At 38.0% G+C, this 18,092-nt stretch overlaps 1 protein-coding gene across 1 annotated transcript in view; it reads right to left on the bottom strand.

Annotated features, from left to right (window-relative positions):
• Positions 1-881: 881 nt before the first annotated feature.
• Positions 882-18,092, bottom strand: part of rhocb (ras homolog family member Cb) — a 32,771-nt gene continuing 15,560 nt past the window's right edge. Inside the window, exons 2-5 of the mRNA XM_046872136.1 lie at positions 7,957-8,114; positions 3,066-3,186; positions 2,333-2,463; positions 882-1,473 (exon numbers count right to left, since the gene is read on the bottom strand). Of these exons, the coding sequence (XP_046728092.1) occupies positions 1,300-1,473; positions 2,333-2,463; positions 3,066-3,186; positions 7,957-8,112 (582 nt within the window). The 5' untranslated portion in view covers positions 8,113-8,114 and the 3' untranslated portion in view covers positions 882-1,299. The remainder of the gene's footprint in view (positions 1,474-2,332; positions 2,464-3,065; positions 3,187-7,956; positions 8,115-18,092) is intronic.

Raw genomic sequence — 18,092 nt, 5'->3', positions numbered from 1 at the left:
TTTTGTAATCCAAAGTAACTTATAGTCAAGGGTCTTACTCAGGGACTCCACAGTGGCAAATTGATGGTGCTAGGATTTGAACCTTGCAACCTTTCAAGCAGTAACTCAATGTAAACTAACAAAGTAACAAATGTAAATTTAATCCTGCAGTTATTTGTGTTTGTACCTGGCTAGTTTTTGTTATTTTTTTTGATATTTGGTTCTTTTAAAAAAATCAAAAATAAATAAAAATTCAAACCATTGCATCCCTGACCACCAACAATATAGTTTTTGGTCTACTTGTCTACATCTCAACCTCAGGCAAGTTTTCTATATAAAAAAAAAAAGATTGTATTGTATTGTATTGTATTGTATTGTATTGAGATAGATAGATAGATAGATAGATAGATAGATAGATAGATAGATAGATAGATAGATAGATAGATAGATAGATAGATAGATAGATAGATAATTTTTTTCTTTTTGTGTATTCATATCCTATTACATCCCTAATCTATTTGCCTTAAGTACATTCACATGCATATATTTAGCAAATAGTTGTATTGTGAAGTCATCAGAAGACATTCCTGTTACTACGTGCTATAAATAAAAGTAAATCAGTGGGTGGGCAAATTTCAACTTTAAACAACAAATCCAATTTAGTCGGCAATAACCAATTTAGCTAATGTTGGAGAGAGATGCTAGTTCTGGTTAAAAATAATCGTTGTCCGGTTACTGCATGTGTGAATGTAGCTTTAAGTACTTAAGTACAATATGGTTATAGGTTCATGCTGACTTACTTTTATCTTATTTAACCCCACATTTGGTGCTCCTTTAAGTTTTAGAAAACACTGTTGTAAGTGTCTTCCAAATCATAGAACAACACACAAGACACAAAAAGGTTGGGATGAATAATAAATGTATTCTTGATCGTTTTTTTTCTGTCAGGACAAATCGAGCCACTCCAAATAAGTAAACAATACATAAAGAAGCAATGTCTGAATACAACATGGAATGAGGAAAGAAAAAAGTAGAGACTTTCTGTACAAACACATCCGAATTCAGATCGACCAATCATTCTCCCAGACACAGGAAGATATACTGAAAGAGGAAAAGGAGAGTTAGAGATGGCAGGACAGGTCTGTGTGCATACACAAAGTTTAAGAGCAAAGGTGGGTTGCTGTCTCGCTTGTCAGTCTCTGTCATGGGTGCATGAAATGCAGAATACAGTACAGCAATGACGTCAGTTAACGTTGTTCCTTGAGCACTTGGCAGAAGTGTGTGTGTGTGTGTGTGTGTGTAAAAATGTTGGTTTGGGACTCATAAGAGCAGGCAGCCGCTTCTCTTCTTGCGCTTGCGGACCTGCAGTGCTGCCCTGGTGGCCATCTCAAACACCTCCCGCACACCCTCTTTAGTTTTAGCAGAACACTCCAGATAACCGAATGCGCTGATCCTGTTAGCCATGTCTCTGCCTTCCTCTGGCTTTACTGGCTCCTAAACAAACACACGCATAGTTACAATGATACCGTTACACAAATAACATTGCATAGCTTTAATCTTAATTGGCTGGAAAACCAAAAATTATCCTATTGGAACCTGCCCACATTTATGTATAAAATTCCACTGCATTCTTAATATATAGATTCAATCAATTGGTCACTATGTAGTATAGCATCAAGTTCAATGCAAAATACAGGTTGATATAATGATGTTCATTCGTATATAGTGCTGCTTCTATATTAACAGGACGCGGACAGCCACAAGATGGCAGTGCAGTAAGAATTCTGCTGAAGAGCCGAGCTAGAACTGGATCACACTGCAGTTGTTCCTCTGGAGATTGTTTGTATGCAGTTCAATGGCAAAGATACACTCTAATGTAATGGCAGTGTTTGACTTTGGATGTTCAAACAGTTTATACAATATCTCGTATAGCGTATATTCTGCCATTAGAGACAGTGATAAAATCTTAGACAATACAAATAAGCATGTGGCTTATATCAACACGCTGAACATACTAGATTAGTGTACATTACAGAAATTCAACAATAATCCTAAATGCTTTTACACACACACACACACACACACACACACACACACACACTTAAACCATTATTGCAACTCCTAAGAGGATAAGTGTTCCTTAAACAGGAAACAGCTGTTTTTTCTCTACCCAAGATGGGTGTTGCAGACAGGAAGTGCTTTGTCCTCTCTATTTGAATGGAAGACAATAATCTGCCATCATTGTTTAAAAATGACTGTCATAGCCATGACAACACACACACACACACACACACACACACACACACACACACACACACACACACACACACACACACACACACACACACAGTACCTGCTTCATCTTGGCCAGCTCTCTGCGAGTGTGCTCATCATTGCGCAGGTCTTTCTTGTTTCCCACCAGGATGATAGGAACATTAGGACAGAAATGCTTCACCTCTGGTGTCCACTTCTCCGGAATGTTCTCTGAGTGGGCGAAAAGCACACTGTTAAAGCAAGCACTCACAGGCGCTACTTACGGCTCTACACATTGCATATAGATAGACTGCGGAGCAAACATTAAAAAACAAACAATAGATAAGTAACTTTATTTAACATTTTCAATACAGTTTATCAAAATTACTGTAACAAACGCATTTCAGCTATTATTACATTAAAATATTTGTTAGGCTGGGCTTCTGAAAATAAAAAGAAAAAAAGGAATATTAATTGGTACTAAAAAGCGGAACACTTTTTGTAATCTTACTTTACAACTTTGTGACTGCACATGAGAGCATAACACAGCCTTGAACTTGGACAATTGTATAGGTGTCTGCCTTCAAACATGCAATGTGAACATGTACACTAGGGGGCAGTGTCAAGCATTTCTTAACTGTTTCCACTAGTGGTATTGCAACACTGTGTTTAAACCTACAGATCGAACTGAAAATGATTAATGCTTTATTGTTATTTTTAAATCGAGGCACTTTGGTGTTCTTGCTTTTTGCATTTTATTGTGTTTTGTAAAAAATGGCCCCATGCTGAATTAAACTGCTGAACCCCTGGAGAAGTGTGGTGGTCTGAAGTACCTAAACTGTCAGGACTGTCTATGGAGAAGCACATGAGGATGACATCTGTGTCTGGATAGGACAGCGGCCTCAACCTGTCATAGTCCTCCTGTCCTGCAGTGTCCCATAAAGCCAGCTCAACCTGAGAGCGAGAGAGAGAGAGAGAGAGAGAGAGAGAGAGAGAGAGAGAGAGAGAGAGCACAAGCGTAAATATGCATTCTACTTAAACCAACCACATTTCTGTTTAAGTACAACAGAAGCCCTTTTTTCCACTAAACAAATGACACCTGATCTAAAATCTATCACAAAACAGCTGCTATGTTTTTCGGCTGGCAAAATTGGTACTATAATTCTCTGGTCCGGAACACTGTTTGAATCATTTTAATTAATACAAATAAAAGCAGCTGTATATTAATTTAAATACCATCTGAATAAGTGATTTGCATAAAGGTTTAAAGGTTACAGATGTTAGGATTAATGCCAGAGTTTATGACAATGCAAACTGTGAGTGACAGAAGCTACAGAAATGTTTATTTCTCATCTTGCATGTGGTCACTGCTGATGAGGGTATACGCTTAATGAGCACGTTATTAGAGGGATGTAGCTCTTCAGCTGCAACTGTTCATGACACGGATTCCCAATAACGTTGGAAAATAATTCTGGTCCTTGTCACATGCGGTTCATGCAGATTTTTCATTCGGAAATTAATTCGGAAATGTCCCGGTGACTCGAAGGCAACTGAAGAACATTACACTTATTGCCATTTCACTCAACTTTAGCTTTATGACGTGGTGCATCATCATTATTATTATTATTAGAAAATAGTAAATTATGGCTATTAGGGGATGCACATTACCATCAATGCTCAATTTCGCTGTGGCAATAGTGAAGTGATGATTTGATTGGCAATAACAGGTCAAATGTGTGGCAGGAAAATAAATAAATAAATAAACCTTCCACATACCATTGCACAACCTCCACCAGCCTGGACTGTTGATACAAGGTAAGTTGGGTCAATGGATTCATGCCCTTGGTGGCAAATACTATCTGTGTGCCTCAGCAGCAATCAAGTAACATCAGATCAGGTTATGTTTTTAGTGTCATCTGTCCAGTTTGGATGAGCCTGTGCCCACTGCAGCCTCAGCATTCTGTTCTTCACTGACAGAATTGATCACCGCAGTTGTAGAGTCATTGTAGTCGTTTTTTGCCATTATGTCATAAATAGTTTTTCAGGGTTTTTTTTAATAGTCGTAGTAATAGTAGTAGGAGTAATTTCCTTATTATTTAAAACATTCTGCATTGAGAACCTCCCACATCTGATTGTGTAACAGTTTAGCTCTTAAGCAGGTTGGAAAGCAAGCCATGTTTCTTAAACATTTAACATGCAACAGAACCAACATCAGTGAAAAGGGATCCAACACCATGTGAGCTTAAATTCCAACAGGTATAAATATAAATCCATATATACATGCATTATATAGTAACGCACTAGTTCAATCTTCTTTGTTCTCTCAACCACCCACCCAACACACACACACACACACACACACACACACACACACACACACACACACACACACACACACACACACACACACACACACACACACACACACACACACACACACAGAGAGAGAGAGCGTGCATGCAGAATCTTAAACGACGAATGGGGAGACAATTCTCTCTACTTTTCGTTTCTTATAAAAACTATGATAAAACTCAAAGAAGAGAACGTCAAGCACATGCATTTCCTCTGAGGAAAGTAAGGTCTAGGAAAGGTCAGGGATCTTGGCAAATTTAGTCTCGTTTACTTTATTGCATCTGAAAAAAATGGTCAGAAATGGGCAGGCTTTTTGGTCATGTTGTCTTACCGATCCATCACTATCCTCTAAATTTCACAAGCACTCTTCCCCTTAACATTCTTGTCCTCTGAGTCATATCGCTTTCACCCATTTCAGTTTTAGTGAACAGCACATCAACCACTTTCAGGCCATCTTGTTGAAATGGACAGTTTGAAAAAAATTGAGACAATTTGTACTTACTGTTATCACTATCATGAGAAAGTCAGCTGATGTGCTGTATATACTGTATACCTGGCTGATCAAGCTGAAGCTTTAGGGAAATTTGAGCCTAATACTTCAGCTAATACTTAAGATTTAAGACTGAGAAAAATGTAAAGCTAAAATACAGAGAGATGCCCCTTCACTCTTTAGAAAAAAATGTCCTTTTCATCCCACTCTGACAGAATTTGTCCAAACCTCACCTGTATCCAACAGGGTGTTTTTTTTTATTTATTTATTTTTTTACATGTATGTAAGTCATGTTGCAGTTTTACTCAAATGACATCACTCCATCCAAATCTGCCATACAAATCTGCAGTGCATGGGATTTACTTTGGAGCTGGTGTGCATAAAGAAAATTCAAGCTGTTACATTATTTTGAGTGGATCGTTCCCAGGAAGGTGTGATGTGGGAATCCATCCTGGATCGGATGCCAGTCTAGTGCTCGAAGCACACACTAATTCACACCTACGAGCAAATTTATCTTGGCCAATCCACCCACTGGTATGTTTTCTCGAAAGGGACTCGGAAGCTGTGATGCAGTATTGTTATCTGCTGCACCTGTATACTTCAAGTACCAAGATATATCATCAAAATAAGCCATTGTAATGTTCAGTACGACCGTCAGACCTCGAATGTACACAGAAGTGACTGGATAAAACCACTAACTTTTACGTTAATTACATGTTTTGATCGCAATTCTGATCGTTCTGATCGCAATTCGCTTCAAAAAGTTATTTAACCCGTGTTGCAGTACAATTTTGCACCCACTGCCCTGGTGTGATCTTCACCCAGCCAGCCAGCCACACAGCCCACTGACCATCTGATGCACTCCGGTGCTATTTCCAAGTTCTACTTCCAAGGTCTCAAACCAACCTGTCGGTGGGTAAACAAAATGCCAAGCACTGCAACTGACAAAAAGCATCAACAAGATCGCATATGGGTGTAACATGCACCTGCTGCTTACTCACTGCCAATGTACCAGGCTTAATGATCAGTGCTGAACAGAGCGCTTCATTATAAGGAACATAAAATAAATAAATAAATAAAAATAAAAAACACTAATCAGCTGCCCTGTGGTATAACAATTTTTATAAAGCAATGCTAAATTGACTTGTAACATTTTCCAAAACATATATAAACAAAAAGTAGGCAATATTAGATTATAAATAATTCCAGGTAGCAAAACTACTTATAAACATTACATCTACTAACATTAGGGTTGCAAAAATCTGGGGATTTTCAAGACTGAAACCTTTCCAAAGGAAAATTACAGGTTAATTACAGGGAACTTAAATGAAATTGAGAATTAAAAAAAAAAAGATCTTGCAGTATAATCTTGGTTAAAAACAATATTTAGTGCAATTTCACTTGAATTTCTACCTGCACAATCATCAATCCTGTGCATGAAATGACACAAATATTACATACATTTATGCTTAAAACTTCCTTGTGCTGTGTGAGATCTATTGTGCAACAAAATTATACTAACAATTGCTTTAGTTTGCATGCATGCATGCCAGCTTATGACCAAACAAATGTTTATATTTATGGTTGTATATAATACAGTTTAAATACATTTCCCCAAATTTCTAATTAATTCCCAAAAATTCCAATTAATTCCCTAAATGTTTCCAACTTGTAATATTTACATAGGTCCATAGGAGTTGTTCCTGTTTGAAGTTTCCAGAAATTGTTTGCTTCTTTTGCAACTCTAACTGACAGCAATAAAGCCGGCAAGATCTATATTCAGGCATCAGCTGTAAACCATAGCTGTACCTGAACATCTAAGCAGCTCACCCACTTTCTATCCACTACCATAAACTTCGAATGGCTTGTGACCGGGCTTATAAATATGTTTTATATAATATATGTGGTTTACAATGCGACTGATGGTGATGTTCTGTATGGTTATGGTTATGGTTATCTTCGTGAAACTGAATAAAGAGCTCTAGAGATACAATACCGTGGTGTTTAAAATGCATCAACATTCATCTAATGGATCTGCACAGATGGCATGGCCTAATGTCCTCAGTCAGCATAAGAGAAACAGACAAGCGATTCTCTATTATTACACAACACCATGCTATTACACCTGACTCTACCTTTCTGGTTGTTACTAATGGCGCTTTTTGAAAGCCACAGTACCAAATAGGGGCACTACATTTAGAACAAATAATGAAATAAATACACCGCCATGTGTCCTTGTTTGGGATTTCTGAGACAAAAGCATAAGCTGACTTGGGAAAGCATTGATAAAGTCAGACCAATATTTTTTCTGATAGGAACAAATGATATCAGATGGAAACAGTGCTAGAATGCTGTATCTGTTCGACACGGTTGTAGTGGATCGATGCGAAAAATATCAGAATGGAGCACTGAGGTAGAATCGATCTGACTGACACACTATACTCTCTGATCAACACTGACCCACAACACCCTGCACTGGACTCAGTACTGTAGGTCACACTGTATTGGACTGACCATTGCAATCAATTTTATCTGCAATTACATAATACACTTTCTATACAAGAAAATGAATTTATCACATTGCACTCACTGAAAGTTCAATTCATTTTTTTTTGTACAGCGCTTTAACCAATTAACATTGTCTGAAAGCAGCTTTACAGAGATAATGTGGTGATAAAGAATTAATAAGACGTTCTTTATAAGTGTAAGTTTGGCAAGGCTATTTCTAAAATAAATGAAGACAATTGCACACACACACACACACACACACACACACACACACACACACACACACACACACACACACACACACACAGCTGTCTGTATTGTAAGATTTCCCTCATTAATACATCCAAATCAATCATTTGGCGCTTCTCGCTCACCTGTTTGCCGTCCACTTCGATGTCAGCGATGTAGTTCTCAAATACAGTAGGCACGTAGACCTCAGGGAACTGATCTTTACTGAAAACAATGAGTAGACATGTCTTTCCACATGCTCCATCTCCTACTATCACCAGCTTCTTGCGGATGGCTGCCATTGCTGTAGATGGAGAGAAGAAACAGTGATGTAAAATTAAAATTAATTAAAATAATAATAATAATTCTGGAGACTGTAAGAACATAAAGCAAAATAAGACAGGATAGCTAAATGTTCCCTAAGCACTTGTACTTGGCACATTTTAACTTATATCTAACTTTGGAGTTTGATTTATACAGCAGAAGTTCAGTTACTGCATGGTCAAAATTCAAATCAAGAAAAAAAATAAAACTAAAATTAAATACGAGACGGCGTGTGTCAAATTTGTGTCAGCTAGCCCCATTTCCACAGAGCCTTCAGAGGGGAAATAAAAATCGCTTGGGGATTTGCTGTCCCGCCCTTTTCCTTTAGTCTCTTCCTGCAGTGAGTACTTGTGGAAAACAAGGACACGATGGCCTGAAAATGTCTGAGCCAGAACAGCACAGAAACACACACACACCCTTAAATAGATCCACCGCAAGCAGGTAGACCGCAAGAGTTTCGCAGAGGACTACAGTATGCTCGAGATAATGCGGTTACGTTGCTGAATACACACAAAAGAAAGTCCGCCTTTACCTAGACATACTGTTCTCCTCGGTGCTGAAAGCTACATGCTGGTGCATAAACAAGGGGCAGGGAAAGTGCGATTGTGTATGTTCTTGGTGGTAGCCAAGTTAAAGGGCAGCAAAGCTGGAGTGCTGGTTTAACCTTTATACATTCAACCCAGAAACGCGAAGTATGGAGACATTATTCTTGCCACAGTAGAGCCACGTGTAAAACAAACAAACAAACAAACAAACAAACAATACTGCTTCCGCAGGTTCTCAGATCACAAGGGCTGTGATTAAACAGTGATTGCATTTCAGTGTGCAACTACTGCAATACACAGATAAAAGTGAACTGCAGATGCAGTGTAACACCTGGCTTTTAGGCAATATTATGAATTTTCAATATTTCCCTCTGGCACAGAATCTTTTCTACAGAGGAGTATGGAGATCGTAGAGAAGGCTGTGGAGTAGGCAGTGGGGACTGCTTGGACCAAGACACATTCCTCAAACATTGGTCTAAACGGTTCACTGATTCGGTGTCAGATGGTGACAGTGGACATTGTTCATGTTGCATGGCGTTGCATAACGTTTTATATGCCAGCGCTCTACAAGATGTTACAGAATCTATGCTTACCCTGATAACATGCATGTTTACACTGTATGCAAAGCCAATTCTCGGTGACGTACGGATTGAATTGTGTCTGCCAGAAAGATTGCAAACGCCTTTTTCCGCTTTTTTCCTCAGTGAATCTGTCAGAACCGCACCCAGATACTGTTCCTCCCACTCAGCTCAATTTTGTCGAATGGTGGTTGCGAATGATTTTCCTGTTCTTCGCTATGTTTGTTTCTACACATCAGACAAACTGAACCCAGTCGTTCTATCTATAGCGTGTGCTCACTTAACCATTCCAGTGAGGTTATACAAGTGTTATATTATTCTGAAAGTTGATCAGCACTGGTAAAATCACTGGTATGCTCTTTTAAAATGGGATCAAATCACACAACATATTTGAACACACACACACACAGTAAAGTACTTCCATGACTACACGTACAAACAGTCAGAAAACATGTTTTGCTTTTGCGAGGGTCTGGAAAAACATCACTATCACCTCATCTACTGTGTAGGCGTTTATTTTTGTGCCATTTCAGGGCTTTACATATTCAATGTTTAAAAGAAATGTGCATATAAAATGTATCTTAATATCAGAAACCACAGATAAATGGATTTACCTTCTATTCTCTCTCTTTGCCCGTCTATAAGCAACATACTGTATCTGTCGTATGGAACTATTTCTGGTATATCAAATATACCAAATAAAAACCCCCGTCATATTACTGGGGGTGTAACGGTACACAAAACTTACGGTTCGGTATGTACCTTGAGTCGGAAGTCATGGCTCGATTCAATTTTAGTGCAGATAGAGATTTTTTTTTATTATAAATTCACTTTATTATAGCTAAAGTTTGTGAACAACAGTTTTCATTTTTACAAATAATTGTAAATAAGATGCCTGCTTGGTTGAATTATATATGAAATAATATTTCATAGCATTTATATTATAAAAAAATATAAAATGTGTGCATGTTTTACATTTAATATTAAAATTTCTTAACTGTTCTACTTATTTAAGCAAACTAAAACACATATCTTTATTCCTTACATCCTTCCTTCCTTTATTTACTCTCTTGATATGCGGAATTTTCAGGATCATCTCCTTTTAAGAGAAATGTATTAAAGTATTAAAAAAAACACAAATAGGAAAATCATGGTCATATTATTAAAATATCACGGTCATGTTACTTCGTATTTAACAAAGTATTTCGGCGCACTACAAATGGTATTTCCTGTACGGAATGAGTAGCCACAGTGACACTAGTGCGCTGTAACACTGGTTTCTTTTTATACCCCTGGCATTGTTGTGTATGTTTTCAAGTTTAACAATAATAAAAACATTTGCTCAAAGTGTGAGGCGGAGACTAAAACTTGTTAAGGTGGTTTGCCATTTAATACGTTCATGGGGAACTCCAGAGTTTAACTATGTTCCGCATGTAGAAAAGACTGCACTCCGGTTTGGTATGAATACGTAAACCGTTACACCTGTACCTATTACTCTGGCAAGGTACAGCAGCTGAACATTGTTATATAATCATATGTACATTATGGATGTAAGATTTATAAAGTCCTTTAAAAAGAACTAGTTTTTAATACCTTTTTAAGCATTTATAATTATAATTCATTATAATTAATTATTCCTTAATGCAATTACGCTTATTTTCCCTGACTGTTCATTCCAAGCTGCGATTTATATAAACGGCGGTGAGGAGTGAACTGTGATTGATGAAACCTGATTGGTTCAGAAACTGCATCAAGTAAAAGGACATTACTTATTTCTAACAGCTGCATCCATCAAAAATGTCCGGCTCGGCCATACAGCGTAATGCGGCTCGCTGAATTTTAATTCAAACTTGGAAAAAAAGAATATTTAATCAATGCAGGAACAATTACGCAACAGTAGCCAGTATCGGTGTTGATATTTTTCGAAATGATCGACTAGCATTATGGACCAGCAATTGCTACATCACCCCACCCCACGCATACTCCCGTACAAAACAAATAAAATTAATCAAAAAGTAACAGAGGCTGTTTTGCAAAACCAAATGACTCAAAGAGAAAGAAACTCGAACCTAAAGCAGGTCACAGCTCGCTCTCTCGCTCGCTCACTCTGCATGCGTGCGTGGTGTGTTTGAGAGAGGCCGTGAATGTTCCTGGTGATAGCGTCCCAGTTTCACACACGCACATTCATCACGCTGTCGCTCTCGAACGGAAAGTCTTCAATTATGGCCGGCTCGGCTTGCTACAGCGCACCGGTGACTTTTAAACCACCGGCGGAGCTTTACTGCAGATTGAACACAAACAGTCTCCTTTCACAATTACTGTAAGGCAAATGAGAAACAAGCACCTCATAAAAACAGGCAGCCTTTCTGTTTGACCTTGTTTTCCATCCCAGCGAGCAGATGAAAAGCTAAAAAGGTCAGATTGTGTGTTTGACGGTTTTAACCTCCTTCTTGTTGTACAATACAATTACAGCAAAAACAATGTACGTTTTACTGATGTGAAATTAAAATTATGGAATGCGTCATTTTTTTTAAAGCATGAAATGTTTAAACGTGTAGTTAACTGGTCTGTGGAAAAGTAAATGAGCTCAGCGTTTTTGTTTTTTGCTGAATCATGACATGATATTATTGGTTAATAGGTTTTTCCCCCTTTCCACCTACACATGGCAATATAAAGGATGCTTGTGCACAAGAGCATTAGTGAAGTCAGACAATGACGTAGGTTGAGGAGGCCTGAGGTGCAGTCAGTGTTCCAATTTATTCCAAAAGGTGTTCACTAGGGTTTAAATCAGAGCTCTATAGTGGACCACTCAAGGTCTTCCACTCCAACCCACCTAAAGCTCGCTTTGTGCAGAGGGGCACTGTCACGCTGGGACACGTTTGGATTTCCTACTTTAAGTACAACTTAAACAAGTGTGTACCTTTTCCTTTGTGGCAGTAGTTTAGCCATTCAGCTGTTATATTTTTTAAGCTCTGCATTTGAACTCAAGAGAGGAAAAAACAACAGAATGGGAAGCTCTGAGCTCACTTCCTGTGCTGGACACTCCCTTCCTGCAGCCAAGGAAAGGTCAAGTGAGTCAATAACACAGATATGGCTAAAGTGCAAACAAGAAACCGGTTATTACTGTGTGTGTTCAATTTTTTCCTAGTGATAGTAAGAGCAATTTTAAAAAATTGCATTGCCTACCAATTAATTGTTACTGATCAAAAAATAAAAACCAAAAAATACAGTTTCTTGCTCACAAGATTTACTCACAAAACCGATTAAACAGTTTAACATTTGCCTAGAGGAAGCCGAACATCTTCACATCTTTCAGGTCCCGAGTCTTTTTCCTCGGCAGTTGCTATACTATACGAGTTGGCTTTCCTGCCAGGCTGCTTTTGTGATCATTGAAGCAAGAGGATAAAAGTATAAAATTTTATGGCAAAACCATAAATACTGGCACCTCGGCTAGGAGGTAGTGCTGTAAAAAAATTTACAGGTACAAAACCTTTTTTTCTTCCATCCAAATTTGGTCATTTGCAAATTTCCACTCGATCACAACAGCAACTAGTGAGAGAAGGTGAAGGCTAGGATGTTACATCACAGGACAGCTTAACACACCCGGCGCTAACTGCCCTGTTCGGCACAGACAAGCTTGCATGACCCTGATCATTGACTAGTGTTGGTGAATGATAGCACGGGGTTTCTGCAGGATTCACAAAGCCTGACTTTTAAAAAAGACCTTTTTAGGACCATTAAGAATGAAATTTAAGACCTATATCGCAACATCAAAACACACACACACACACATTGTGAGCAAGCCCTAAATTATTATTTTTTTCCAAAGCCAAGCATCGCTAAACTTGCACTCTACCATAATAAAACCATTTTACGTCTGTGGTACAGTCCATGAGAGATTTGTGCAAACAACAGAAAGCTGATTGGCTGTTGCATGTTAAGTTTTATTTGTAGTCGTAATACAGCAAATTATTTTTGAACTAGCGAAAGAAAGAACTATTGCACCACAACTAAACAAAAAAACATTCTAAAGTGCTGCAGGAGCATTTCAATGAGCATTAGAGGTAGTGTTACATCAGAAAAAAGGACTTTTTAAGTCATAAAATATGGGTTTCAAAATGTTGACTTTTTAGGACCCTGTGGAAACCCTGTAGCAAAAAATAGTAACAATGAAATAATTTTCTGTCGCTCCACTCGTTAGACATTAAACAATCTATTGAAATAGTATGTGGATCAGCGAATAAGAATAAAATGCCAGCCAAATTCTCATTTGACAGCTTCAGCACCTTTTAAAACACTTTAATCATTCACAATACTCGTATGATGTGCCTTTTCTGATGTACAGCATGAGTGGAGAACATGCGCAGATGAAAAGTGGGCAGGCTGGATCACGGTTAATCGTTGGTGGATTCTGGACCTACTGCCGGAATCACTGTGTCAGAATAAAGAATGGACCCTCTTATGAAGAATCACGGGGAGGAAACGACGTCATGAAAATTAACTTCAAACTTCAAGTAGCATGCGCCCCTGACAAACCCTTAGAATTTCCCCATTACACAATGACAGCATGTTTGTAAAATCCCTTTCATACCTGTTTCTCTGATAAAGTGCATACTGAGGCCAGAGGGATGTACCAGTTAACGCTTTAAAACGGCAAACCTGGGCAGTCACTGACTTTATGCAAAACATAGGACAATTTTGCACTCAGCACCGAAAGCCTATCCTATATATAAAAGAATAGAAGGAGCCATCATGTGGACAGGAGTTCACATGTTTTGAAGTTTTATAAATAATCAACTCACCAAGCAAAAATGCTGCTTCATGACTAGCCAACTTTTAGTTCATGGTCCCAACATATACTACATAAAGTCTGAGGTCATTTATCAGCTAACTGTGTACAACACATACTTAAAAAAATTATTGCATTTTACAACCCAGACTCTTTCATTAGTTAACAAAAACACAGCGATTTCTCCAGACCGCTCAATCTTCGCGTTTCAGCGGTTTATTAGAGAGCTTGTCAGAGTCCGGAATGAAGGCCGTGTTTGTGGTCTAAGGTTGTTGAAAGAGTGCCAGCAAACCGTACATTCAGCAAAGAGCAGGCTTCTGGTTTCCTCCTGTGAAGCAAAACAACACACTTCCTGATCCTGGGAGTGGTGCTTGGCAGTGTGCTTTCAAGCCAGGGCTTCCACACAGAAAATAACAGAAGGGTGGGACTCTTCCAAAACACACAGCCCAGGTTTCAGCCAAAAACCCACTGATACTACCGACACAATCCAGGAGAATCTCCTTTCGAGACTTACAGGCAGGCATCAATAAGAGATGAAGGAGATAATGATCTGATAATAATCTATAATAACTAATTATGAAAAGAATGGAATTTCAATTCCATTAATAACAGCATTTGATAGTTGCTTTTCAAAAGATGTACATCTGAGATTATGAGGAAATTGAGGACAGGCACAGAAGTTCTCAGACCTTCACTTGTCAGTTGCGACAGAACCAGGGAGACACGCAAGTTCCTCTTGCCCTGGGGGAAGTTACCTGGATACAATCTGCTCAATCATGCATTTGAAATTTGAAGAACCATAAAAAAAAAGGACAGGGAAAGCACTGGGGATGTGTCTTGAATCGGCTGGTTCATCTGTGTGAATTCTTGAATAATAGGTATTCCGTAGATGCACATGAAAGTTGGTCTGCTTGAGGTTCTGAATACACTGAAAGTTTGATGTCTGTATTTAAAATAGTGCTCAGAGAGAGGAAGCAGACAGTCACACAATTGTGTCAAATCAATACATAGACAGACTGCCCAAATCGTTTCGGACTGCAAAATGTCTTCATTTCTGAAGATAGGAAGTGAAGTATGATGTTCAGGTGTTCACCTGTCAACTTAATGTGACATGACAGACTTTTAAAGTCTGGGACATTTCTACGTTTCGAAGAAATGTAGCCAAGAGCTTCCACTTTTACAAAAATAGATCCTTTCCTCGGCATGGCATATGACCAGATACAAAGCTCTTTCCCTATTTTTGGGAGATCTTGTTTAAATCACCACTTCACACAAAATACCTAAACTTCTAAACACTCGGCATTTAGTATCAGGGCATTTCCAGTGCAATCAGATTGTTACATTCTAGACGCTAAAGTGTACTTAAAAAAAAAAAAAAAAATACAAATTAAAACCTACAAGCCTTCAATAATTTCCTTGTTGCACCAGGGTAAAGCCAAAGGGTACTGGGTAAATCTATTCCATAAGATAGTTTGTCATTGGAGAATCCTACCAAATGCATTATAGAATTTAGCATATAAGTTGGTATTAAAATATTAAACTATAAAATTACTTTATGTATCTGTCTTTACACACCATCACCTTGAAAATAGTCTACTCGCACAGCAATACATTGCTCCCAGCGTTCCTGCCACTTCTGGAATGTGTCCTGGAAGTCAAGCATCTTCTGCCCTGGATCTCCGCAAAGCTTTTAAAAAAAACAGCAACATTTTGGCAGGATCTTCAACTTCGGGAAAAGGTTGCAGTCCACAGGAGCCAAATCTGGCGAGTAGGGCGGCTGCGAAAGTAAGATCGTGTTTCCGCCGAGCTCGGTGGCAGAACAGCACCGGTTGCACAGCTCCCGATATACACATTCACTTATAAAGTTCGGTGCTCTCTGTGACTGCGCGTGCAGCCGTGTGCTGCCATCTGTTGGCATGTTACAAAACTAGAACCTTTTGATTGCCTCATATACAGAAGAGCAGAAGTCAATCAGCTTACAACCATACAGATTCTGCAACTTGTGTCCAGAAAAGTGTACAAATTATAACAGAGGCTTTGTGGCTCAGGGAGAATTAAAAATGTAAAGCTAGTGCCAACCTCTTTACCCATCCATATTTCTGTATAATTCATTACTGATTCGGTTTGCTGAATTCTATAAGCACCAAGATAAATCTCTCCTACACAAAATACAGAGTTGAACATTAATTTTATATAATCTACTAGAAACAATCTGAAGTATTTAATGAGCTATAAATGATGTATTTAATGTGGAGAAGAAGATTGTGTTAATCTTTTAGCTCAGCTGACGTAACGACTCCGAGCTCGACAGGGAATAGAACAAGAGGTTCCCTTCGCCTTCGATGGACATGACCATAAAGCCATCAATTAGCTAAAAGAATAAAAGAACTGAAGTGAAGTCAAGAACTCGACTGTATTATACAGTTAAATACTTTGTATCTGCTACCGCTCTCGAACCAGGAATCAGAACAAAATGAGGACAGTGCTGCAGAGTGTTTATTTTCCCCAGCTTGATTTAATCAGGGCATAGGCTATTGAAAAACTGCTAGGCAATGATGTTGCACTATATAATAAACTAAATTTAACCAGGACAAATGCTTCTTTAGGGGATATTTTAGACAGCAGCATGGCCGTGCTCACTGCTCTTAATATGTCAGCCAGCATGAAGTTCGCTCTTCGTCACAAGGTAGAAGCCAAAAGTTCTAGAGTAAAGGGGGTGCGATACAATTTCTCACTTTACTGTGCAACTTAAATAAGTTTAGATCCCTGCTCCTTAGGGCAGCTATAGACAGCAGCTTCTGATGTAGTATTTTAGAAACCAATTTCAGCATTTTGTTTCACAGTGTGGGTGAAGAACTCCAGCTCTATTGTGTGAACATAGAAAAGACAATAGAGAGAGATTTTTGTACATCATAGCAACCCTATCAATATTTCATGTGGTACCTGTTTACTTTACTCAGTCTAAACATGCAGAGGACACGTTCACCAAAAGAACGCACTTGTAGAAGAAGGTACTTGTATTGTGTCAAGCTTGCAGGCGTAGACCTCAAGTTAAAGGCAAATTTGAAAATGGATAGAATAAAAAAATAAATATATATAAATAAATAAATAAATAAATAAATAAATAAATAAATAAATATATATATATATATATATATATATATATATATATATATATATATATATATATATATATATATATATATATATATATATATATATATATATATATATATAAAGAAAAATGGAGGAATGCAACCAAATACTGACTGGTACTTTTAATCACTGAACTTCAATATTCTATAAATAGAGGACAGTTTAGGCCAGACCCACTCTGGGTTAAAAACTGAATAGAAAAAAAAACGTTTGGAGTACAGAACAGATACAGATTGTGTTATGTAATCAAGGCCGAGAACTGACGGGACGACGCCCATCTGCTGATGAACTGATGCTATCAGGCTCATCACTCAAACCTCAACTGTCGTAAGCTGTGCCAAAGCTTACATTTCATGCGCTTTACCAAGTTTGGTTATATTATGAAAAAAACGTCAGAGAAAGCAACATAAGACTGGCAAGCTCTGTGGGAAAAATATTCAACGCGTGATCCCAAGTTCAGTTTCAAAAGGAAAAAAATTTAAAAAATAATTAAAAATAGCTTCATACTGTATTTTGAATGGTAATATAACTCCGCCTCAATAACATTAAGTTCCTCTTATCTCACATGCTACCTAGTCAAGGAGCTACAGGCATCCATAAAGATAGTGAATGCAAGTCGTAGTGATCAGTGTTCTAATGCGTTTCTCTTCAGAGGAGATCATTACGATTTTATCACAGTCTGTTATAATGTTTTATTAAACAGCACAGGTGCCCTTGTTTATTCTCTACAGAAATTGAAAGGAAATGTGAAATGAAAATGAGGGAGGAAAAAAAAAAAAATCATTCAAAACAGTCACGTTTATCTAGGATGGGGGAAAAAATAAATAAACATGGAGAGCAGATGTCTGCATATATCCAGCATTATTAACTGATTAATTGCATTTATAGTA

Source organism: Silurus meridionalis, chromosome 17 (assembly GCF_014805685.1).
Source record: "Silurus meridionalis isolate SWU-2019-XX chromosome 17, ASM1480568v1, whole genome shotgun sequence".
Taxonomy (NCBI): domain Eukaryota; kingdom Metazoa; phylum Chordata; class Actinopteri; order Siluriformes; family Siluridae; genus Silurus; species Silurus meridionalis.
The sequence above is the reverse complement of the archived record's forward strand: the minus strand, read 5'-3'. Positions and strand labels throughout refer to the sequence as shown.